Source organism: Nomascus leucogenys, chromosome 15 (genome assembly GCF_006542625.1).
Source record: "Nomascus leucogenys isolate Asia chromosome 15, Asia_NLE_v1, whole genome shotgun sequence".
Lineage (NCBI taxonomy): Eukaryota > Metazoa > Chordata > Mammalia > Primates > Hylobatidae > Nomascus > Nomascus leucogenys.
Window position 1 is genome coordinate 78,433,629 of NC_044395.1, and position 25,666 is coordinate 78,459,294.

The 25,666-nt window shown below is 50.8% G+C and overlaps 1 protein-coding gene across 2 annotated transcripts in view; it reads right to left on the reverse strand.

Annotated features, from left to right (window-relative positions):
* Positions 1–25,666, reverse strand: part of USH1C (USH1 protein network component harmonin) — a 50,449-nt gene that overhangs the window by 11,681 nt on the left and 13,102 nt on the right. Inside the window, exons 4-19 of one of the 2 annotated variants that reach the window (XM_030829531.1) lie at positions 25,518–25,656; positions 21,574–21,682; positions 21,449–21,473; positions 21,186–21,243; positions 20,780–20,874; positions 18,905–18,989; positions 17,863–17,922; positions 17,655–17,711; positions 17,228–17,370; positions 15,787–15,852; positions 15,311–15,435; positions 10,674–10,723; positions 6,333–6,485; positions 4,788–4,904; positions 3,738–4,220; positions 226–345 (exon numbers count right to left, since the gene is read on the reverse strand). In XM_030829531.1, coding sequence (XP_030685391.1) covers positions 226–345; positions 3,738–4,220; positions 4,788–4,904; positions 6,333–6,485; positions 10,674–10,723; positions 15,311–15,435; positions 15,787–15,852; positions 17,228–17,370; positions 17,655–17,711; positions 17,863–17,922; positions 18,905–18,989; positions 20,780–20,874; positions 21,186–21,243; positions 21,449–21,473; positions 21,574–21,682; positions 25,518–25,656 — 1,885 coding nt within the window. Of the gene's footprint in view, positions 1–225; positions 346–3,737; positions 4,221–4,787; positions 4,905–6,332; positions 6,486–10,673; positions 10,724–11,843; positions 11,918–15,310; positions 15,436–15,786; positions 15,853–17,227; positions 17,371–17,654; positions 17,712–17,862; positions 17,923–18,904; positions 18,990–20,779; positions 20,875–21,185; positions 21,244–21,448; positions 21,474–21,573; positions 21,683–25,517; positions 25,657–25,666 lie in introns of both variants that reach the window. The other variant, XM_030829532.1, reaches the window with a different exon arrangement.

Consider the following 25,666-nt stretch of genomic DNA (forward strand, 5'->3'; position numbering starts at 1 on the left):
TCCAGGCTGTTCAGTCAAGTGGGGAACAGAAATTCCACTGGTCCTGTCAACATCCACTTACACCCATGTGGCCTCATCTCTCGGCCAATAAGAAGATTAAGAGATGGCATCTGTGATCTGCATTTTTGTCCCACCTCACTTGCCCTCCAGAGACAGCAGAGCCCAGGGGAGGTAGCCCTGGTCTGCTCCTCTACAGACAACCTGGAGGGGACCCAAGGGGCTTACCAGAACTTCAGATTTCACAGCTGGCCTGTAGATGAAATTGGGCTCCTGGTGAACCATGACAGGTTTGGAGATGGTGGACACGCCAGGGCCTCGTGGAGGCTGTGGGCTTGGGCAAAATGTCTACAGGAGTTAGTTTAACAGGGACCCAGGTGAGGTCATGGTGGGGTGGCCAAGGCCAGCCATGCTACTTCTACACACATGCAAATCTACACCCATGCACACGCGAAGCCAGCCTGGTTCATTCAACCTGCTGGGGGTCCTGGGAGTGTGATCTTCAGCAGAGAGATGAGAAGCCCTTTGGCCACAGTGTGGGCTGAGACCACAGAAACTATGGAGTGGCTCTAAGAAATCGGATGCTTGAGCTAGAGCCTGGCTTGGGGGTGCCAGCAGCCAGTGTCACCCAGGAGACACACTTTCAGACCCCTCTCTCAGTGGCCATGGGTGCTATCCAGTGTCCCTTGCCTTTAAGGGCTGCCTCTTTGGCCACAGTTCCAGTCCCTGGACCACAGTGTGTAGCATCTGCTGTTCCTAGTGGGTAGGCACATAGTCTCTAGAGGCCATGGGGTGAGGACCAGTAAGAGAGGCATCCAGGGGAGCTGATGCAACCTGTCTGCTTGGCTCTAACCCACTTGATCTTCTTGGGAAAGATGTGTCAAATCAGTTCACAACCCTGCCCCCAAACCCTCTTGAGTGTCCCCATTGACTACTGAGCTCATTGGCTTGACTCCCAAGGCCTTTCACAAGCTTCTCTATCTTCCTTTTCAGCCTTATCTCTCACTCCTCGCCACGCTCCTCACACTGCCTAGCTTTAGCCTCAAAAAATGCCAGGATTTCTTGCTTTGAAGCCTTTGCACGTGCTCTTTCCTTCTTCCGCTTTGCCTCCCAGGTCTTAGGTTGGGCATCACTGCCTTCTGGAAGCCTCCCTTGAGCTTTTCCTCTACTCCACCCCTCTTCCTTATTATAGCACCTGTGCTTCCTCCGTCTCCACCCTGATGGTGTGGCGGGTGCCTACTTTTCTTTGTTCCCCACCAGACTGTCTTGAGAAGGGAGACTGCAGCTGTCTATCTAGCAGGGATTCCCAGTGCCCTGCATAGTGCCTTGGCATATAGTAGGTGCTCAATAAGCATGGGTTGAATGAATAAATGAATGACTAAATAGTAGGGTGAGAACATGGGACAGTGCCTGTGGATAGATCTGGCCCTGAAAACCCCCCTATGGCAGGTGCTGGTGTGGCAGGCACAAGTGTCAAGCCAACACAGGTGTTTGTTTCCATGACTTGGGGCCTGCTCGTGGCTGGGCTGACTGTGTGGGCGTGTGGTCACTCACACTTCCTTCTGCAGCACTGATGACAGCTTGCCAGGGGCATGCAGGGAGGAGGAGGGTGGGTGGTACAAGGGTGAGAGGTGGGCCAAATGAAGCCAACCAAACAACAGCCCCCTGGCTTTCAAGGCTGGGACAACCCTGGCTTTGATGTCGCTTATGACATTTATGGTCCAGTTCTTCAGAGGCTCCTTGTGTTGGGGGCTTTTAACCTTCCCTGGGCTCTGATCAAGAACTAACAGTGGGAACTTGGTGATGCCTTGAAGAATCTGAGAAATCTGGACTCTGTCTTGAATCTTGATCCTGACTCAAAGTTTTGCTGAGACTGAGATTGCTAAGATCCCAGGTTTGCAGCTTCACCCAAATTTTCTTGTACTCTGGACTATCAATAACCATAGTTAATGTCTACTGAACATCCACGATGTGCCTGCCACTCTTGCCATTCTTAACTTAGAATGTGTTCATGTATTAACTTATTTGATTTGAGTAGGTAGCTGCCATTAGCATTCCTATTTGTGGACAGGGATGCCCAGCCTCAGATAGATGAAGTAGCATGTGTTCAGTCACCTAGCTAGTAAGTGGCAGAGCCAGGATTCAAACCCAGGCAGTCCAACTCCCTGCTACTCCAACTTGCCATCTTTATGTTCCCTGCACTTGCAATGCCCTTGCTCCCATCCTCCATGTGTTGCCATCCCTCAAGGCTCAGCTCATAAGCCCTCTACTCTACAGAGGTGTCTTCAATCTTCAGTTAGAATGAATCCCTTCCATTGCGCATGGCTTATGCATATTTTATAGCAGAAGCCTGCCTGGGCAGCAGCTCATCCTTCATATGGCAAAGTCCTGGAAAGCACAGGCATGTCAATTTCCTCCGCATCCTCTTCAGCACTGCTCCCCTCTCCCTTCACAGAGAGAGGCCCCAGGCAGGTACTCAGTCAAAGTGGAATCAAATTTGTTGAGGAAAAGCTACTGCTCATCTTGATGGAGGCCACTTACAGAGAAAAATGTTGTGCAAGGCTAACTCAGCTCTAGAAACTAGCTCCTGGCTGGGCTCTGGGGGAAGATGTCCCCAGAACAGGCAGATTTCTTCCTATTGAAGCTGCAGGGCTCACGACCCCAACCAGAGGTCCAGAAAGGGTCCCTCTGAGAGTCTCCTGCTGGAAGCTGCAGCCTTGCTGGCATCTGGCACTTTCTTCACTCCCACCTTCCTTGTAAGCTCTCCTGAGTGCTCTGAGATGCTTGTCCTGCTCTCCATGCAGGAACTCAAATCCATGCAGGGAAGTTTAATAAAAACCACTGGTCAGGTGCTATTGACTATGCCCTCCCTCAGCAACCCCTGCTACCCTCAGCTGACATGAGATGCTTTTGCACTGACTCAAGCCTGGCCTAATGGCTACGGGAGTGGAATAATATTTTGTTTTTCCCTTCATGGGATCCAAGCTCCCTGTCTTCCTCAGAGATTGCATGTTTCAAAATAGTCTTTGAATTACAAATAATTAATAAGAAATATGTCTTTTTCAGAAAGACATTGTTTATCTTCCTAACATCCAAGAAAAACATTCCTATTCTTTTAATAGTAAATTATTTCTAGGAACTCTCTCATCTTCATTTTTTCTATAGCTGGAAATTGGCCAGAAATTTCTGGGTATTACACTTCAAGCCAGTGCAGTTGGCCAGTACTGTAGAAAATGGCACTGCATTTGATGGTACAGTGTTATCACTTCATTTACAGAGCCAAATACACCCCTGCTTCCTCCTCCCCTCCCTTTTTTTCCCATTAAATCAGGAGTCATTTCCCATATTCAAGGCTTTCTGGGATAATATCAGGAAGTGACTGGATGTGACAGAGTGCTGGCTATTCATTAACATAGCCTTCCAAGTCCTACATTGAAAGTTACCAGCCTACACTAGCAAAGAAGAGCTAAGAGAGAGCAATGAATATCAAATGGACACGCTGTTGCTTACCCCAAAGGTCCCAGGCCATTCACCATACAATACAGCACTTCAAAATCAGTGAGAACCACCATATACATGCAGGATGTCCACGCATGCACATGGAGGGGGCATTCCTGGAAAATGGGGTGAGATGATGTTTCTTTCTGTCTCTACTCTCAGGAGCAGTGGAGGACACGGGAAACAGCAGTTCTCCCCATTCTTCCTACCTCCAAACATAGCATGCAGAACAGGAAGATTACCTTTGGGGTGGGTGGGAAGCTCCGTTCAGGGACAGGGGAGTTAGTGGGCTTCCCACTGTGGTTCTTTGCCTCCCAGTCCTCCACTGGATTGCCTGTGTCCCCATTGCGGAAGGGATGGTTGCCCAGTGCTTCTTCCAGCGCCGAGGGCAGTGGGCGGGTGGGAGCGAGGTCTTGGGTGGGAACGGACGGCGGGGGAGGGATGGGAATGGGGGGTGGAGTGCGCTGCACCCATGGGGAGGACGAGGCGCTCACATGGCCAGATGAGGGAAGGACAGGGGGCGCCGGGACCTTGTGGGGTGGGTTGGAGGGTGGAGGGTGGGGCATCACAGGCAAGGCAGAGGGAGTCTTGGGGGGATAGTAGAACATGTCCAAAGGGATGTCGTCCAGGTCAGTGGTGTGCAGGTGCAGTCCGCCTGCAAAGCGTCTCAAGGGTGGGGCCAGGGGAGACACAGAAGGCGGGGGAGGCGGGGGCCCGGTGGTCATCTGGGGGGGGTTGCAAGGAAGTTCTGTAATTGTCACTCTGATTAGCACTCCACTTCACAATACATCGAGCACTATGCTCTTCTAATCTGTTTCTCTTGCTACTGGAGACCCACCACCCTTAAATCAGAACCATGGGGCGCCGCTCCTCTGCCACCTGGATGCCCAGCAGAGCCCATACTAGGCTGCTGGTAGGGAGTGCCCAAATGCAGGAGAGCCCTGAGTTATGCCATCTGTGGGTGGTAAGGTGTTCACAGAGTTCATCTTCTAAACTGGAATGCCCTTGAGAGTGTAAGGGGGACTCTTAGTCATGATGCCAGAACAACAGGCCTAACTGAGACTATCGCAGATGAGCTGGGACTTAGTGATCACTCTGGGAATATACCCAGAAATACAGACATATCCCTCCTCCCCAAGAGGGGAGTGGGGTGGTAGGGGTGGGCCTGGACAGTGGATGGGCACTGTGAGGCTAGTGACGCTTGCTAGTTGTCATCTCACCTCCCACTGTCCCCACAGTGGATCATTCTGAAGGCAGCAGGAGGGTCTGTGTGGAAAGAAGGGCTCTGTTACCTCTGAAATCTCATTATCAGCAGAGGAAATCTGCTCGAGGCGTGTTTGACAGAGCCTCTCCACCCAATATTGAATCTTTTCCGATTCTTCAAGGTCTTCCCGCTCCGTCTCAGACACCTGGGACCCAGGATCGGCGCAGAAAGGAGAGGACAAAGGGCACATTTGAATAACATGTAGATGGAAATAGCATGAAAGCACTCCTTTAAAAACTCCAGAGTACTGTGATGTGCATCAGCTATCTAGAAAGAGACCTGGGCTTGTTCCAACTGGCCCTCAAGGAGGCGGCAACAAGGGAGAAGAGAGTGGCGGGGTGTCAAGTTCACTAAGCAGAACTTGTAGGCAAAATCAGAAAAGGGGCTTACGTATTGTGAGGGATTAGCTGGATCCCAGGTCCCCATGAACCCTGAGGCTCTTATGACTTTCCAAGAATGGTGTTTTTGTAGCCTCCCCCAGCACATTCCAAGAGTTTAACTTGCCTCTTTTTTTGTTCCTGCTCCATTCTGCCTTGCCCTCAGAAGCACAAGTTCAATCTTATTTTTAATTTTGTAGCTAATTTGTTCATAATGTCGGACCTAATGCATTTCACATTTTCCAGGACTTCTCTGGTTTTTTAATCTAATCAAATTGGCATTCTGATTCATGGATGCGTTAAAGAGAAGCAGAAACGATACCTCCTACAGCTGGGGAGTTAAGGTTACCCATCTCACCTAGCATAGGAATTATTCATGGTGTAAGGTTGCTTTGGACATGTCTTCAGGGGAACAGCCTCAGATATATCCCCAGGTTGATGAGGTCTAGCCTCAGACACACCCTATGTTGAGGGGAGCAGCCTTAGACTTATAGCCTGATTAATTGGGAGATAGCCTCAGACCTCCAACTGCATAAAGGGGTTGGCCTCAGACCCATATTCTCAGAGCCAAGCTAAGTTGGGTGGGGGGTGTCTGGTCTTACAATAACCTGGGAAGGGAGGCCAGAGTGATTCAGACTTGTAGACAGGTCAGTGGAAGCCTAACTTCAAAGCTACAAGCAAGGCAGAAGGGTTAGCCTCAGACCATACTCTGAGTAGAATCAGAGCCATACCTGAGATAGAGAGGCCTAGCCTTAGACTCTGGTGGGGTAGAGTGAAGAGGACAGACTCAAACCTCTAAGCCAGCTCTATCAAGGGCTGACCTGAGACCTACCATCTGGTCAGAAAGGCTAACCTCAGACTCACACCCCCCGACCAAGGAGGCTAGTTTCAATTCCAAAGCCAGGAGCAAGACTCACACCCCTGAGAAAGGAGGCTAGTTTCAATTCCAAAGCCAGGAGCAAGACTCACACCCCTGAGAAAGGAGGCTAGTTTCAATTCCTAAGCCAGGAGCTAACCTCAGATGGCCCTGGGTAGTGGCATGATCTCTCTCTCCAGGCTGGAGAGCAGGAAAGGGCTCACTCCACCCTTGTATGCCATTTGAGGAGAACAACTCCAGCTGGTCCTCTGGGAGCAAGTGGAGAATGACCACATTGTGTCCCAGGGATGCTTGCCTGGCCCGCAGGCAGGACACGTACCTCCTGGGCCAGCCGGTTGATCTTTAGCTGCTTTTCCTTCTCCAGCATTTCCTCTTTCTCTTTGTAAAGCTTTTGCTCAAACTCCAGTTCTTTCTTATTCTTTCTCAAGTCCTGCAGGCTGTCATACTTGGCTTTCTTCTTATCTTTTCCTTTCTGAGTAGATGTGGTATTGTTTATATGACAAAGATTACAAATAGTGTCAACAGCACAGCACGTGGGGCATCCAGTCCTCAGATAACACAACCATCCCACGGTGAGTCCCTCCCCCAGCTCTGTCTCACCATACTGGACATCAGATCTCAGGTTTAGTACAGGAAGGCCACTGCTACCTACTGCAGAGTGGGAGACACATTCTCTTTACCAGCCAGAAAGACTGGCTTATTAGTTCACTAACTAGCTGTGTGGCCTTGGCTAAGTTCCTTAACCTCTCTGGGCCTGACTTGCCTCATCTCCAAAATGGTAAAAATACCTCCCCCACAGGCTTGCCACCCAGTGCCAATGAAATAACATCCATGAAAGAACTTTGTAAAAGTTCTGTATAAATAAAAAAATAAAATAAAAAAATAAATAAGTGCTATATAAATAAAGGGCATTCTGTTTATTTTCCAGTATCTGGCACATGCCTTCTGCATCATCTCATGTTCAGATTCAGAGATGTATCCTGGGAGATTCCAGAGAAAATCTGGGAGAGCTGGCAAGCCTCATCTGTAGAGGTCCTGTCCTAAGCTAGAGGTGATAGGAGTCACACTCAGACCTGGGGGCTCAGAGCCAGGGACATCAGATTTTACCCGCATGCTTAAGCTCTGGACCATTTCACCCTGGAGAGTCTAGACCCACAGTTTCCTCTGAACTGGGTCCCTCTACTGAGGGCTAGCTGGAAACTGCAGGACTGGGAGGCAGGGCATGGAGAGAATGGCTTAACTGCTTTTTACTCGCCATGAGGGTTCTAGAGGATTTGGGGAGGGACATGAAAGGCAAATAGACTCCTTATTTTTCCTGCAGGAATTAGACCCACCGAGCCTGCATTCCTGGCTGCTTCTCTCATGGGGTTGCAGGGAAGCCAGGGGCTAAGGCAGGAAGAGAATGATCATTTATGAACTGCCTATGTGCCAAGGGATTTATACTAATGATCTCCTATGTAGGTTTATCCTCATTCTTTGATGAAGGAGCTGAGGCTCAGAGAGGTAAAGTCCCTTGTTCAATGTCAGACATCTTGTAAGTGATGGTACCAGGATTTGGACCTGAGTCTTCGAGGTCCCAGTTTTTCTATGGTGCCCTGATGAGCTGGGGGCAAGGGAAACACGGCAGGAGGGAGGGTCAGCCCCCATCACATACAGCGTGGAGGACATAGCGAACACTCAGGAGATGGGCAGCAGAAACAGCCCACACCCTGGGCAATTTCTGGGGCAAGGAGGAAACCCCCTGTTCACTGAGCTCACCCCCGCCCCCAAAGAGTGTTCTGGGGATCTTCTCTTGAATTTCCTGAATCATCTTAGCATCCAAGGCCAGGAATGAGGAATTGAGCTCCCTAGCAATGGACACACAACATTCATCCCCAGCTGGAGGGACTTGGCGGGCCATTATGGACCTCTGAGGGACTCTTCCTAGCTCCTCTCCTAAAGACACACACCTCTGTGCACTGCTAATGTGCTCTGGAAATGGTCACCTCTGGGACCCACCTCCAGAGCAGCGTATGAGCCTCTCGAGAAAATGGTTCTCACTGCTTCAGAGTCCTGCTTGGTTCCTTGCCTACCTTGTTCACTAGACTCAGTTGATAGATGAACCCCTGCCATCGTAGTAGAGATTCAGACAGCAATTTCCCAAGAGGAGCCAGAAACACTGCCTAATGGTAGCTTGCTAGAGTAAGATCCTGGCCTCCTCCAGGACCACCATGAGAAGAATGGCCATTCTGTTGCTTAAAAAAAGAAAAAGAAAAAAAACAAAACTACCAGTGCTAAGATTATAGAATCAGGGCTTCTGGGCGGGTTAGTAGACAGTTTCTGTCTCACGCCCAAGAAAGTCACATCTGTACAGATGCAGAGGGCAAGTTGCCCCATGGCATTTCCCACTGATCTCAGACTAACCCCACACAGGTTACTTAGCTGTGTGTGAATCTGCCTTCCCTGCCAGACGGTGGGCTCCTGCAAGTAGGGCTGCTCTGTATAAGTGGCTCAAGCAGTTCTGATGAAAGTTCTTAGTCAGAATCATGAATCCTTCAGGCCCTGGCATAAATTCTGTGGGGCCAAAGGCCTAGGAACCTTGAACCCCAGAGGGATTTACTGCCAAGGTGGAAATAGAAGACACTGAATCTTTATATTATTATTATTATTTTCTTGAGACAGGGTCCTGCTGTGTCACCCAGGCTGGAGTGCAGTGGTGCAATCTCGGCTCACTGCAGCCTCCGCATCTAGGGTTCAAGTGATTCTCCTGCCTCAGCCTCCCGAGTAGCTGGGATTACAGGCATATGCCACCACACCTGGCTAATTTTTGAATTTTTAATAGAGACAGGGTTTCACCCTGTTGGCCAGGCTTGTCTTGAACTCCCAACCTCAGGTGATTCACCTGTCTCAGCCTCCCACAGTGCTGGGATTACAGGCATGAGCTGAATCTTTATATTTTTAAGTAAGGGGAATTTATGCACAGATGATCATGGCCATGGATGCCCACTTGCATTTCCTGGGGACTTGGCGTTCCAGCTGCTGGGAGACAAAGAGTCTCTCACGGCTCTAGAAAAAATGATGATGGGTTTTCAGAGCCGGTATGAGGGGCATGGTTCTGTTGTCCTTTCAGCTGTCAGTTACATCCACGGCCTGTCAGTTACAATATTCCTTTTGGTCCAGACTGACAGGGGAGGCAGATGGGGCGATTGTACTATTGATTCTACCTAGAAGCAATTTTTCTTTTTTTTTGCAAGTGAAAATGAAAACCAAAATGCCAGCTGTTTCTGGAATAAGTAGATTAAGGAATAGGGGAAAGGCAGCTCTATTTCATTATCAACAGCACTTTCAAGGACATGATTTCTGATGGGAGGTGGTATGTGGAGAAGATTCTAGTTCTTTTACATTTACATGTTATTAGTGCCTGAAAAAGATTTGACATATCTGTCTCCTTTATTATTTTTTTCAAATAAAATCCTGTGTGTACGTGTGTGTGTGTGTGTGTGTGTGTGTGTGTGTGTGTGTGTGTTTTGTCCTCTCTAGCTGAGTTCTAGTAGAGGTAGTATATAGAGAAGAATTAGAAATCTAACCCAATGAGGCATCCTAAGCCACCAAAGTCAGCCTGTCAAGGGAAACAGATAGTCTTATGAGACCAAGGCCTTTCTGAGACCAGGACAATGTGGGAAGGAATTCCCAGAGGAACTCTGTTCCAAGTTTATTCAATGCTGTACAAATCATGATCTATGTTCCTACATAAAGGCATTTACCTCTGTCAGGAAAAATATTACTGTTTGTTATTTTAATAGCAATGTGCTGGAGGAAGGGGGTAGATTTTCCTGGCACAGTTAATATTCCCATTTCACAGGCAAAGAGAATTATATATCATCAAGGTCACTCAGCTGCCAGTGCTCTGGTTTCTGGGGGACCGACATCTTGCCAGAAAGTTCTGGTCAAGTGATAACATCCAATTTAGCTCACCCAGATTTATGCTGTTGCCTGACCTCCAAATACCAAGTCATCTCAAATGTCCAATTACAGATATTAACGCAATGTTTTCATAATCAATTGTCAATGTGATTTAGAAAGACAAGGACAAGAGAGTTTTACAAGGCCTGGAGATATTGTAATAAGATTTACAGAGAAAATTAAAGGTCCTAGAGATTGGAAAAATGCATTATCCTGGGCACATGCAGAGATATTCCTAGGAGAGGGCTGTGCTTGGAGTGGGTCTCTGTCCCAACCTGAGGCAGCAAATCCCCACCTCGTCAGCCAGGCTGCGTATGGCACAGCCGGTCTTGTAACATGCACTAAGTACTCCCACCCCGATAATTCGCTCTGTCTGACCCCAAGCTTCTGGCCTTGGTATCTTGTTCTACTTGACAGAGAAACACAGGAGAAGCTTCCTGCCCCTTTCCTGTTCCCGTCAGGGCCAGTGCTGATGCACACACTGCCAGATGGTGCTTGGATAGGTCTCACACCATGGATCCCTCTTCCAATGTTGCCTTTGCAATGGCACCCTGCCATTTGATGTCAGCCTGACACAAAGATGCAGATAGAGTTAGCCTTCCAAGTGAACAGGCCAAGTCACACCATTTAGTGTTGACAGGACAAGGAATGTTTGGGAAAAGCCAAAACCCACGGCAAACTAAGCAGCACACCAGCACAGCACCCAACCCTGTCCTACCTTCCGGATGGTTGGGAATTTGCCATCGTAACGATAAAACCATCCAAAAGCTATAAGAACACAGATAACAAAATGATGAGACACAGTTCAGCTCAGCCAGAGCATCCACGGGCAGCAGATGGGAGCTGGGTTCCCAAGGAATGCATAACTTTGTGAGATAAACAGCATTGGCAGATCCTGCAGATCTGACAGCAAAACTGCACTCTCTGTCCAATTTGGCTTACCTGGCCTCGCCTTGGTTGCAGAACAGGCCTAAGACCACCTGAGAAAAGCCCCAGTTCCCAGGCCCTGGGTCACTCTCAAATGCCTCTCCCCAGAACACTGGCTTCAGAAGCCAGGGCCAGAACATCAAAGAGAAAACCCCTTGTGGAAGGATGAGCTTTTCCAAATCACAGTCTTCACATACAAAGCCTTCTTGAAAGAGAACAAGGCCTTTTCTAACCCATGTCTGGTCCCTCCATACAAAAAATGTCTCGAGACAAAAGGGAGCCTGGGTGTCTGCCTAGAACTGTTGTTCGACAGAACAAAACTGGCTTGTCTCATAGTGCAGGTCAAGTCCTCAGCTTTCAACATTCAAAGAGAAGGCAGTGGCTGGGACAGCTCTTGGAAGGACAGCTCCAGCAGGAGTGGGCAGGAGATGTGCCCCCAGAAAACATATCCTCATCCAGGCCAGATAACCAGTGCACCAGCCCCCTTCCTTCCCCAGGCCACAGCTCCACAGAGTAACACCCCCAATCTGAAGCTCCCTGGGGCCAAGAGCGACGGCTGAATTACCCACCCCGGACCAGCCTGACTGCTGGAACAGGATGCTGAAAGCCTCCTGCTGGACCAGACGCTACCTCCTTAGTCACTAGATTTGGGAGTGGTCTAGGGGGTCCTGGGGGAGGGGCCAGAGCAGCAGAGGGAGGATTTGGCAATATCTAAATATTCGAGCCAGCGGCTCAGTGGTACTGGTGTGCGACAGCTGATCTACCAGCCTGGGCGTTGAGTCCTGTCCTCTAGGCTTTGTGTACAGTGCTTGAGCCAAGCCAGGGCTTGGAGAAGCTTTACAGACTCTAGTGGCCCCCATACATGCTGGGCCCCTGAAGCTGGGTGTCTGCACTGCAGTCAGGAGGAAGCGGGCAGGGTAAGCAGAGCAGCCAGGCCAGGGAGCAAAGCGGGGGCGCGAACCTGCTCTCCCTGTTCCTCTGTGCCTCCATCCGGGTCATCTGCGGGCTCGAGCTCAGGCTCCACTCCCTGATCATCTACCCGGGGAAAAGAGGAGGAAGCTGGTGAACCAAAAGGGACTTGGGAGACCAAGAGGCCGGAGAACCTTCTCAGGAGTTTGGGGACCTGTAATCAGCTTCCTCCAGGGGAGCTGTGAGGTCAGGGGCAGGTGACAGAGTTCAGGAGTGCAGAGCAAAGGTTTTCTGCTCTGAGCTGGTGCATACAGTGCTTTCAACCTTGGCAGCTTTAGTTTATCTGTCTGTACAAAGGGCTAACAACAGGAAACTCAGATCTGAGGGCAGCGTGAGAACCATTTTGTAGGGTATTGGGCTGAATGAAGGCTGGGAAGTGCAGTGAGGAGGATGGGAATATCTGAGAATCGCACACGTTTGAGGGCAAGGGGCTGCAATGGGAGAACAGACCCTCCTGCCTTCTGCTTATCACCCTTGCCTTGGAGCTCTGGGACCCTAGGGGATGTCTGAACAGTGTGGGCAGCAGATGGAGGCTGAAGGTCCTGAGGAGGTGGGGACATCCCAAAAGGTAAAAAGGGTACATGCAGTTAGGAAGACCTGAATTTTGACACAATGTGGAGAGAAGAGCAAACCCTCCATTCCAGTTTCCAGCTTGGACTCTGGCCTCCCTAGGACTCTGGAAGGTAGTGTACCAGTTTGCTTGTGAGCTGCTTTTTAATATTTTAAAAGCTTAACAGAACTTGCCCATTGGCCTGTGCAAAGGCTGTTAAGTTCTTTGGCTCTTGGCTCAAATTACACTTACCGAACAGTGGAACCCTGATATTCCCTTACTAACAAGGACTACTTAATAAAACAACGGAACTCAAATGATTATTTAATAGTTTGGTAGGAAAATAACCTCAACTTCCAAATCATGGGGTCTCTTGTAGTGGAGGTGGGGGAGATAGTTGATGGGGCCTTGGATAGGGAGAGAAGGTTGGAGATCTCTTATTTAAACATCTCCATCTTTCAAGAATCCTTCAGCTACCGGATCCTTAGTCAAGGCTGCCCCCCGCAACTCCTGCATAACCACCTATTGCCTAAGCTAAGGGAAGGTCCGTTAGGAGCCTCTGTGGTGATGTCTGGCCTTCAGGGCTTGGCAAAATGTTGGGGGTCTGCTGGATCAGCCATGGGTAGGTGGGCAGGAGCAATTTTAAGAGCCCCCTGGGGCAGGTTGGGGGGCAGTCAGTCCCAGGCACATAATTAGGATGAGTGACTTCATTTTCTAGGTATGAGATGCCCCATGCTCTTTTATTTTAAAAAATGAAGGGCCCAGGGCCAGGTGCAGTGGCTCATGCCTGTAATCCCAGCACTTTGGGAGGTGGAGACAGGCAGATCATCTGAGGTTGGGAGTTCAAGACCTGCCTGACCAACATGGTGAAACCTCGTCTCTACTAAAAATACAAATTAGCTGGGCTTGGTTGTGCATGCCTGTAGTCCCAGCTACTCGGGAGGCTGAGGCAGGAGAATTGCTTGAACCCAGGAGGCGGATGCTGCAGTGAGCTGAGATCATGCCATTGCACTCCAGCCTGGGCAACAAGAGCGAAACTCTGTCTCAAGAAAAAAAAAAAAAGCAGGGCCCACCCCTTGCAGGCACAGAAGCCTGAGTCAGTTATAACCTATTGCAAACTGGGTCCCTGAGTTGAAGGGTGGTTGGATAGGAGCTGGCTGGGGCCCAGGCCTGCTGAACCAACTCAGCCGAGACCATGCTAGCCCCCGGGGAACAGGGAGTGAGGCAGGAGGTGAGCTGGCTCAGGGACCTCACTGCGTTTCCTACCTTAGGTCCAAATGAGAATTAAATTGCTGGTGCATACAGAGACAGATACAGGCAGCAGCTGTCCCAGCTCAGCGGGCAGACGAGGGTCATCCATCCTGTGCTTTGTGAAGCTGCCTAAGATTACATTTACCTTGAGCAAATGCGAAATTCTTGGTCTCTTTATTCAAGGAGCTTGATTTGGTTAAAAAGCACTAAATAAATAACCAGCTAGTGAAAGGGTTTTTATTTTCTATTGTTCCCGAGAGGGTGTGTTTGCTGTGAAGCTGAGGCCCAATTTCTTGGAAGGTACCAAATTGACTAGGATTACTTCCATGAGAAGCAATTAAAATCAATTTCTCTCCTGAAGCTCCTATTTCACTCATAAGAGCAAATTAGCTGCCCGTCTAAAACAGTGATCATTCATTGGGAGCTTAGCTCTGGCCACATCCTCAACTGATACTGAATGTCACGGGGGAGGCTGATGAGAGTGTGCTTTGTCCTTCTGAGAGGACCAGGAGATGACACTGCCCTGCTGCCAGGAAGAAATGTGTTGGGAGCTGTTTGCCTGCACCAGGGAGGGGTGAAATGGAACCATCCGGATGCCCTGCACCTCTTCCTTGGTGCAAGTGGCCTATGTTGGCAGGTTGACATTCCCATAGGTCTCAGATGTGACCCAAAGTTGGGGACAGAGCTGTCCAGACCCCATCACAACATGCCAAATGACTGCCCCACAGCAGAGATGGGAACCTGGGCTCTTGAGTCCAGATTAGCCCCTTGCTGGAGGTTCCCAGGTCAGCTGAGCACAATCAGCTGGAGTAGGACCTGTCCTGTGCCAACTGTAAGTCAAAACAGCTGGAAGGCAGGAGTAAGGACCCAACCAGCAATCCTGGACTTGTGGTTGTCATGGTCCCTGTTTTCCTCTGGCAGTGTGGGCTGCTTCTTAAAGAGGCATACGGAAGTTGGGGTTGAGAAGGTGGTCAGAGAGCAGGTGGTAGAGGCCTAGACTGAAAATGGAGGTGAGGATGTGGGACAGATGAAGAGAGGAGATGGTAAGGACAGTATGAGCTGAGGCCCCAGGATAGCACAGCCACAGCCCATAGCTGGGTGTCTGGGAGAGGCCTCCTTGTCCTGTTCCTGCTCCATCCTTGGAGTGGCGTGACAGTGGTCCACGTACAGGGATATAGGGGCTGGAGACATTTAGTAAGCTCCTCCCACAGTTATGAATCAACCTTGGACCACCAGAGCCCTTCTCTGATGTGAGCTCCTTCCTCTCTTTTCTGCTGCTGGCTTCACCCCAGCCCCTGTTCAGAACCAAGTAGGAGGAGGACCCAGTACCCAAAACACTAGGACGGTAATCCCATGAGCTGGTCCACTTGCGCCATGGCCCTTATTCCCTCTTCAGCAGCCTGCCAGCCTGCCTGCGTCAGTGTTGTGGGGGACCTGGGAGCTGGGTATGTGGAGCTGGCCCGGGAACAAGGGGAGCAGACAGATCCCTCCTACCTTGATGCTGGGGCAGATGGTCTCTGACCCACAGCTGCCCCTCTAAGAAAGAACCACAGCCCAGAGCACCAAGGGCTATTCATCTGGGAGTGGTGGTGAGGGGAGGGAGGGCCAGCATTTCTGTCTAGTCCCCTTAGCCTCTCCCCTTGGCTCATGAAACTTACACTTTGGCTTGCGAAGGGGTACTGGGTGTACCTCAGCAGTGATGGTTTTAGGCAAGAGTAGCTGTTCCTTTGAGCCCCAGTCTTCTTCCCATTGCTTCTTAAACTTCTCTTCCTCCTCTACAATCCTGAAATGAGACCCCCATGCCTGTTACTGGAGTCAGAACCCTCACAGGCCCATCTCCTGCATATTGGAGAGCCCCAGCCAGCCCGGCGAGAAGCCTCGTGGTTCTAGCCGTGATGAATCAAGCAAAGTCCTGGAGCTTGTATTCTAAATTGAGTGTGAATCCCACCTTGGCAATTATATGAGACTATGTTGCAGTTACTATAATATGACAGGCTTTACTACAAATAAAGGAGGACCCACCAGGGGATGAGAGAACCAGGTAAACTGGTTCTGGAGGCAGCCTCTGGTTGGCCACACTCCTCTGAGCACACTGATGTTCATGCACAGACGTGTGTGGAGCCGAGGTACTCACTGTTCCATCTCCTTCCGGTATCTCTCATTTTCCTCTGCTGCCTTCTGGGCAATTTCTTTTCTCCTTCTGAAACACAAATGCAGATTGGCATGTTTGGCCCTATGCAAGAGAAATGAACTCTTCCTTACTGTGAATTCTTGATTCGAGAAAATTTCGAAATGATTTTTCTCCAGGCTCCCTTCCTAGGAGGGCTGGACCAGCTTTGGTTTTGGGGGACGTTATCTAACAAAGTCTGGACCCTGTGCTCTTGCGTGGTTTTGTCTGGCATGGCTGAGCAGAGATACTGGGCTGTGGGAGGAGGGAAGCAGATCCATGTGAAGGCCACACTCCATGCACCCTCCTCCAAACACTTAGGTAAGGTGACTGATGACAGGCGGGGCCTGGACTCACCCCGGGAGAAAAGCAGGGGCTCCTAGCCAGGTGGAATACTCCCAGCTAACTCTGTGTTTGGGGAGATGGGGACAGCCTTTCCTCTTTCCTTTTCAAAATACATTGATTGATTGATTGATTGAGACAAAGTCTCACTTTGCACCCAGGAGTTCAGTGGTGCAATCTCGGCTCACTGCAACCTCCACCTCCCAGGTTCAAGTGATTCTAGTGTCTCAGCCTTCTGAGAAGCTGGGATTACAGTCACATGCCACCATGGCCAGCTAATTTTTTTGTATTTTTAGTAGAGACACAGTTTCACCGTGTTGGCCAGGCTGGTCTCGAACTCCTGACCTCAAATGATCTGCCAGCCTTCACCTCCCAAAGTGCTGGGATAACAGGTGTGAGCCACTTCGTCCAGCCATGAAATACTTTTAAATGCCTAGAATGTATTTGGATTTGGATCTTGACCGTAGTTTTTGATTTGTGAATTGCTCACCCCATTTATTCTCTTAGACCATCATTTCAATCATCCCGGACAGGGGTGAGCTTTATCATTATAGGCAGGGCAGCCCTGTGGGGACTTGCCAGATTGCCTGGGGGTGATCCCAGCTTGGCCACGTGTGACTTGGGACACAAGTGGCTTCACCTCTCTGAGTGTCAGTCTCCACACCTGTAAAATGGGGTTAATACTCTCTACCTCCCAGGGCTATTGTGGGAATTAAGAAAATAAAACAAGGCCCTAATACAACACCAGCCTTATGGAGGTACTTGACAAATGTTAGCTGGTAGCTAATCCTAGCTAGCTAGAGCCTACTGCTAGTAGGATGCTTATTTTCCATATTCTTGGAATCTTGGAAGTCAGGGGGCTCTGCTCAGCAAGGAGGAAGGAGCCAGGTGGTCTGAGGCCAAGGATGGATACGCTGACCTACCACCAAACTCATCTGGTCTGAGGACTGGCCTCCAGGGAGGAGGAGGAAGTTGGCTGGGGACACAGCGGGCAGGAAGCAAGCTAGGTGGGGTCGTATGGTGGGGTGGGAGGCGGGACAGGGCATCCAGGGCTGGCTGCACTCACTGCCGCTCCATCTCCTGCTGCTCCTGGAGGATCTTGTTGGACTCCATCGCCAGCCGCTTCTGCATGAGAAGCTCCTGCCGCTGCAGCTCACGCTGCCGCGCCTCTGCCAGCCGCTCCCGGTCTGTCATGAACAGCTCCCGGCCCTTGTGGGAGAAAAGAGGCCCCTTGCTCAGCCCTTGGGGAACCTGGGGATCCCCTGCCACACCCCTGGGGACCAAGATGCAGGTGGTCTTCTCAGCACCATCAGGCACTGCGGCTCCCGCAATCCCTGACCCGAACTTCTTGCAGGGCAGAAGTCCCCTCGCTCTGCTCTGTCAGAGCTTCAGGGAAGGAGACCAGCCACCCTGGGAGTGTGTGGCAGAGATCAAAGGTCAGAGGGGCTGGGGATGAGGGTCAGGGGGCTCCCACCAGCTCATTCTGGACTTACAGCTCCAGCTACGATGGAGATGGTCAGGCTGCGGCTACTCTTCAGCACGTTCACAGCCTGTGGGGACAGAAGGACAGTGGGCCGAGGCCTGACAGACCACAGCAGTCCAGGCAGAGAGCACAGAAGGCCCCAGGCTCCAGGGTGGTAGGGGTGAGAAGTGGGGTGTGGAGATGACAAGGGCCAACAGGTGAAGACCCCCACATCTCACCTCTTTGTGATCCAGGTTAGAGAAGTCGATGCCATTGACTTCGACAATCTGGTCCCCTGTCTGGTGGAGAAATGGAGAAAGATTAGTGTGTTTGCGCTATCTGTACACTCGCTCATCTGCAGGACAGGCTCCCCCAGGGGCTCTGGGTCAGATGCTGGGTCTTCAAGTGGCTGTACCTCAGCTCCTCCTGATGAATGGAGCAGTTGGAAAGCTCTGGTGGAGCTCTGGGAGGGCTTAAAGCTGACCCTGGCACTCCCCTACTTCATAACTATCTTATCAACTATCAAATATTATACCATTACATGTTCATTTCTTTGGCTAAATTTGATGACATTTGCTTTAGAAATCACAGTTTGTAGATGCGGGAACCTTTGAGCTTCTTATTTAGCAGAGGCTGTGTTGAATTGTCATAACAGAATAGCTAACATTCACTGATCACTTACAGTGTGCCTGGCACAGTTCTAGCATATGTATTAATTACTTTAAGCCACACAACAACCTTATAAGAAAGGCTTTATTATCCCAATTTTATAAGTAAGGAAAATAAAGCACAGAGACATAAAGTAACTTGTCCAAAGAAGAGGTTAAGGGTTCCTGCTTTGGGATCGAACCACCTAGGTTTGAATCCCAGCCCTACCATACGAGGTACACGATTTTGGAAAAATCATATACTTTCTCTGGGTCTCAGTTTCTTCATATGTAAAGTGCGGGTAATGGTGGTACTTAATCCTTACAGTTCTTGTGAAGTGTAAAGGGCATGGAACAATGTCCGATGCAAGTGGACACTGAAGGTCTGCTCTTCAATTACCATTACCACATTCCCAAGCTCAGGACCAACAACTATCAGAGCTGGGGAAGGCTGCAGAAGGGTCACATGTCCCCACTCTGTGAAGCCTTCTCTGCAGGGTGGGTAGGGCTCCTCCTCACTCAGTGACCACTGAAAGAGGGACATGTGGAAAGGCATGTGCCCCTGTCACCGTGGGATCATAGTCTGACTCAATTTCCAGTGGGCCCCCTCTGGGGCCGGCCCAGCGTCACTCACCTCCAATCCCACCTCAGCAGACAGGGAGCCAGGTTTCACGTGGCTGATGAAGATGCCAGGCTTCTGGATGGGGCCGCTGGAAATGCTGCGGGAGGTGGGAAATGTGTGCTCAGGATACAGGTCACCCACGTCCAGTGCTCAGGATACAGGTCACTCATGAGCTCAGGACTGAAGGCCCTCAGCTGCCTACCTCTTCAGCCTCTGTCTCCCCATCCAGCCTGATTTCTACTGCTACCCTGGGCAACAGCCACAGAAAACTCCTTGTAATTCTTCCTACCCAACCTTTCACCTAATATACCTCATATACTCTCTCTTCTTTCTTTCTAGCACTTTCCTGTCTATTCTTTGAGACTCAAATGCTATCCCTTCTATAAAGTTTTCACCAGATCTTCTTTTTTTTTAATTTATTTTTTAGAGACAGGGTCTTGCTCTGTCACCCAGGTTGGAGTGCAGTGGTGTGATCATAGCTCTCTGCAGCCTCCAACGCCTGGGATCAAGCAATCCTCCCACCTCAGCCTCCTGACTAGCTGTGACTACAGGTGCACACCACCATGCCTGGCTCAGATCCCTTATTCTATCCCAAGACTAAGCTAGCTGCTCTGTTCTCAGTGCTCCTATGACATTTACGGCAAGGATGGCACATGTACTGTTATTATTCCTTCCTAGATTGGTGGCAGAAATCACTCATTGATCACAGCACTCTTTCCCACAATCCTGGATACAGCTTTAGAATTCTTTTCAAAGCAGCACTCCAGGGAGCTGCTACTAATTGATTAGAGATGGCACCTCTTTGCCATCCTGGACGCAGAATGTAGTTCTATTCGAGTCCCTATCACTCTATATTATAACTATTTACGTGGTTGGCTTCTAGATTAGCCTGTTGTCTCCCAGAAAGGTGGGACTTTTTATCACTTATGCTTGGCACGAAACATTGAATAAATGTGAATGAAAGGAAAGAACAGGGATAACTTAAATAATAATACTCAGTATTTACCAACTGCTTACTATTTAGCAGGTACTAAGCTTGGCACTTTACTTTCTCCACAACCACCCTGTGATGTGGGAATTATTATTGCCCATTTATAGAGGGAGAAACTGAAGCTCAAAGTGGTTAAGTAACTGGCCCAAGGTTCCAGAGCTCTTAAGTGGGAAAGCAGGGCTGGAACTGGGATCTGAGCCCCGTGTGGCCCAGAGTCTGTTCGGAATTCTCTGTCTGCCTCTTAAGGAAGCTGACAAGGTAATAAGTGACAAGAGAACTGTGACAGAGATGACCAGCTGAACAGGCTCCTTTTGCAGTGACTCAAGGGCCCACAAGGTAACACTGTTCTGCCTCTGGGCCTCAATTTCCTTATCTGTAAATTGGGATCTGTTAGAGATACCCCTCTGGCCCTAAAGGCCTGTCGTGAAGTTCAGCGGGGAAATCGGGCACAACGAAGTGTCATCACCAAGGCTGGGTGCGGTGCTTCACGCCTTTAATCCCAGCACTTTGGGAGGCTGAAGTGGGAGGATCATTTGAGCCCAGGAGTCTGAGACAGCCTAGACAACATAACAAAACTCCATCTCTACAAAAAAATTAAAAGTTAGCCGGGTGTGGCAGTGTGTTCCTGTAGATCCAGCTACTCAGGAGGCTGAGGCGGGAGGATTGCTTGAGCTGGGGAGGTCGAGGCTACAGTGAGCTATGATCACGCCATTGCACTCCAGCCTGGGCAACAGAGGCAGACCCTGTCTCTAACAAAAAAAGTATCATCACCCATGGACAGTCACACCCCTGGTGGGCAAGGTTTCCTCAGAAGTGACAGTGAGGAAGGGGAGGGCAATAGGGGTCTGCTGGGGTGCACTGGCCACGAATGACCCCAGGGTACGCCCGCCACCCACCTGCAGCCAAGGCCCCGGGAGCCCACCAGGCTGATGAAGACCTTCTTCTCCTTGTTTTCCCGATTTCCAGGGGAGCCCAGGCTGCCTCGCCCGCCCTGAAAGAGAGATAGAAGCAGAATCACTGAGTGTCCACACGCGTGCAAGCGGCCTCTTGAGCTTGTGGCATCTGCAGGGCGAGCACTGCTGAACTCACACCAGCCAGATCATCATTCCGTCCCTGGGGATGTGTCTGCACCAGCCTGGCCTGGCTGAGGGCTGCTGCCCCACAGCGGTGCACTCGCTGCCCTGGGGGCCTGTGTGAAGCCCCTGAGGGTGCATCTCTAGAGCAAGCCTTCCCTTCACGACTGGCCGCCCCTCCTTGAAGATGACCCCACCAAAACCCCATCACAGGAGGTCTGGCCCTTACCCCAGATTCCGACACAAACTGATCCACATACTGCCAAGAGAGGGGCTCATCAGGAGAGCTGATGGGAAGCGAAAATAGACGGGAGGGTGGTTAGCGAGAGACATTTGAGGAACCAGGCCCCAAATCCAGATCCACCATGTCCACAGCCTCCAGCCTCCACTGGCCCAGGAGCAGGGCTGGCATGGTGGGAGCCGGACCCCAGGGCTGTACCAGGACCCTGGGCCCACAGGGAAGAGTCGGCCTGCAGAGGAGGGGCCTCTCACCTCTTCACAGGGATCAGGCCGATGTCTGCGGGAGAAAGGCACAGGGGTTAGGACAGCTCCTCCTCCCTCCCTCCCTCCCTCCCTCCCACCGTCATGGAGCCCTGCCCTGCTCTGGCCTCACTCACGTCTCACTTTGATGGACACAGTTTTCTTGGTTCGAATGAGGTTGATGACCTCCTCATGGGTACAGGAGGAGATGGAATATCCATTGATCCGGACGATCTCGTCCCCTACCTTGACCACAGAGAGAGGCAGGGAGCACCATGTGGAGGGAGCATCAGGCAGTGGGGCAGACTCACCACCAGATGCTCCCGGACTGCTCTCCGGAAAAGGGAGGGGTGGCTGTGCCATCCCCTGGAATAAGCCTTGATCTCAACCAACCCACCCTCCATCAGCGTGGGGGATCCCAGGTTCAGGTGGCATGTCCAAGCAGTCTTGCTGCCCCATTTTACAGATAGAGAAACTAAGACAGGGGTGAGGGGCACAGCAGGTGTGCAGCAGAGCTGGGAGAAGATCTCAGAACTCTCTGCACCCTCACTCTGGTGCCCCTTTCACTCCACTGGGGCACCATCAGATTCTGGATTCTATGCAAAGGGTGACCTTTCACTCAGCTTTAAGCTATTCTTACTGGGACTTTGTCCCAACCCACCCCTAGGAAGTTGGCTCCCTATCTCTGTTAATTGCTACAACACTGTAACTGAGTCGGGGTGGGGACCTTCTGTGACTCCTGACCCAAGCTCACATCACCAACACACACACACACGATTTTTTTTTCCCACCGTATGGAAACTTGATGAACAGTTTAACTCTGCTGTGGCCCTGACCTCTGAATTCCCATTTTGGGATCAAGCAAAGAACAGTGAACGAGCACAGGGCTTTGGCATCAGATGTGCTGGGTTCAAATCCCTTCTTTTATTATTATTAGCTATGTGACCTTGAGCAAGTCTCTTGAACTCTCTGAACCTGTTTTCCTCGTCTGTAAAATGGGGAATACCAAGGTTGCTGTGAGAATTAAGTGAACTTGTGCATGTAAAGCCAGCTAGTGCCTGGCACACAGTAAGCACTCAATACATGATTGCTATTGTTATCATGAGTTAGTCCTGATCCCTGAATACTCAGCTCAGATCTCTCTTCTCAGGGCTTAGGCCACAGCGGATTGTGAGATGGGCCCCGGGCAGCCAGCCCTGGATACAGAGCCGTGGTGAGATTGCCCCCTGCTGGACACTGCCGGCTCCTCCAGGCACCCCGGCCCTGGGGATCAATTCTGGAGCTCCTCATTTAATAACCACAGGGCAGGAGGGACTCTCAGATATCAGCTGAAACTGAGGCCCAAGGAAGTGAGGTTTTGTCCAAGGTCACACAGCCAGTAGCTGCAAAACAGAGACTGGCTCCTGGAGAGGTTCCTGTCAGGCCAGTGCAGGTCAGCTGGGGGCTTAACTTGAAACACACGGGCTCACCCTTTGGAGACTTGCTGGCACACATGAGGGATGCAAGCTGGACTCCCCGTGGGTCTAGGTAGGTAGGGGCTGGGTGGACATACAGCCTCCGAGGGGTCCTCTAGGGCAACTCCTGCCCTCTACAGCATTCCCACAGAGTCACCTTCTCACTATTCCAAGGGACGCTTCCCTCCCACTCCGGGACACAGACCCCAGTCTTCTCAGGGACCTGACAGGAGTGGCCAAGGGCTCAAAATGGCACTGGGGTGGGGGCCCACTAAAGAACCCTCTAGGTTTCTGGGAACACGTAATTCAAGGACAGCGGCCAGACTAACTCCTTCCACCTATTTTTCACAACAACCCTGCAGAGCAGGAATTTGTATCTCTGTTAATCAGATGAGAAAACTGAGGCTCAGAGAGGTAAAGTGACTTCCTCAAGGTTACCCCACTAGTAAACAGTGTCGTGGGATTTGAAGTCAGGTCTCCCTGATAGACAAGTGGTGTCTCTTGGGTGTCTGGAAGCAGAAAAGAAGGGCATCCGGCCAAGCCTAGCTGCAATTCCCTGCATCCTGCCCTCTCTGGATCCTTGCCACCTGTCAGAGCCCTCAAGTCCCACACAAAGGCAGGGATTACACTGTCCATGTTATGACAGGGACAACCAAGGGACACAGAATAATTTTCTAGGCCTGGAATATTCAGCAAGTTGTATGGCACAGGCTGCCCTGTGCAAGGCAGAGGATGTAGGTTAAGTTAGGATATTCTTGGAAAAAAAAACAAAAAAAAAAAACAAAAACCCAAGTATCTCCAGCAGGGGACAAGGGCAGAGGGGTGGACCCCCAGGACTAGGTCCTGTTGGAGGGTCCAAGCCCACCACTGGGGACCCAGCCTCACAGGTCAAATCAGCACAGGTCTTTAGCCCAGCCAGGCTGTATCTGAACCTGCTCCTCCCCTGCCTTCCAGCATCTTCTCCTAGATGCCCTCAGGCATGAGATCTCCCCTGAAACATGAACCCCAGACAGGTCAATGGATGCAGCCGTTTTTTCCGAAGCTCCTCTGAGTAAAGTTCCCTGTCTTATTCCTAAAGGGAATTTGCCCAGAACCCCAGTCGGAATGATTCCCACACGGCCCCTGGCTCAGGTTGCAGGATCAACTTTCCTCCCCGTCTCGCCCTGTGTGGAGCCCTGCAAAGGGCCCTTTGTGCAAGGGCCACGATGATATAACGATCTGAGGGACAGTGGCACAAAGGAGAGATGAACCCGTCAGCTAGAGAAAGGGCCGATAATTCATAAGCCTGAGAAACAGCCAGGAAGGTAAAACTCTAGGTCTCATTAAAATACCCCAACGCCCCCAGTCATCGAGGCAGCATTGAGAACTGCTTGTCCTAGGAGAGCTCGCCCTGGAAAAAAGGCGGCCTCAGCTGACGCCAAGAGAGGAGCTCATTATGTGTTTTCTCTGGCTGCATTTCTGAGCTGGAAAATGTGCTGCAGAGGAAAGAAATAATGAACGGGCTGAAATTTCAGACACCACCAGGGAGCCGTGAGACAGGGATTTAGAACAAAGTGGTGTCTGTCAGCTCCCTGTTTCCACCCCCTATGCCACAGTGTCTTGTACCATTAGTCTTCGAGCCCCTTGAAGCCCCAAGCTTGGCAGCCCAGATTGGGAGGTTGATAACCCCCGCTGGAAGCTCTTGGTGTTGGTGGGAGGGCCTCCTTTATCTCAACACACAAAAACACAGCCCTGGGCTCAGGTAGGAGTGAGACCTGGAGGTGTGCCCATCTCTGCTCAGGCCCTGAGGTGTGGGGACCCCAAAGGAGAGGCACCCGGGTTGCTGAAGAGAGATTTCTGGGCTTGGCAGTCAGGAGACCCAGTTTCTAATCCTGGCTTTGCCACTTACTGACCTCTGAGCCTCTATTAATTCTGTAAAATGGGGACGATCCATTCAATGCATATAGCAAGGACTGCTTGTGAGCATGTGACCTGGCACATTCCAGGCATTTCTTAAATCTCCCTCTCTCTGTTCACTTACCAGACTCACAGCATTTGTGTGCCAGGCCCTGCTATAAGCACTTTCTACTATTAATTCATTTACTCATACAACCTGACAAGGTAGACAGTACTATCGGCAACTCATTTTATAGATGAGGAAATTGAAGCACGGGGTTAAGTCATTCCACCAAGTCACACAGCCTAATGAATAGCAAAGCCAGAATTGAACCCGGCTAACCCTGCTTCAGAGTCTATGCTCTTTGGCATCACACTGCACCAGGCTTTCTTTCCCCCTGCTGGTAAAAAGCAGCAGTTTTGGTCCAAAACTTCGTATGCCGGCTTCACTATCTTCCTCTCTTGGGGAGTAGGGGAGGTGGGGGGAAGTGCAGCGGCAGCAGCTGGAAGGAGGCAGCAGTTGGAAGCAGGCAGCAGCCAGGTTACCAGCTTCAGTCAAGAAAGCAGGCAATTGCCTGCGGCCTGATTTCTATGAGCCTAAGAACACCCATCAGGATACGCCAGCCTCTTCTTCGCCCGAAGGCTCAGAAAAGTGGGTGACCACGTTGTGCCACACAGCCTAGTGGATGAATGAGGGGGAGGCAGGAGGTCCAAGGCCCTAGCTCCCCCTCCCCCGGGCTCTGCTTGCTCACCTGGAGCCCGACACTGTCTGCCTGACCGCCTTTGATGAGGTGGGAGATGAAGAGCCCACAGCCAAACTCCAGGCCACCACGCACACTCAGGCCGAGGCCTTCGGGGTGCAGACGGTCCAGACGCACCTCCTTCAGCTTCCTGCCACACA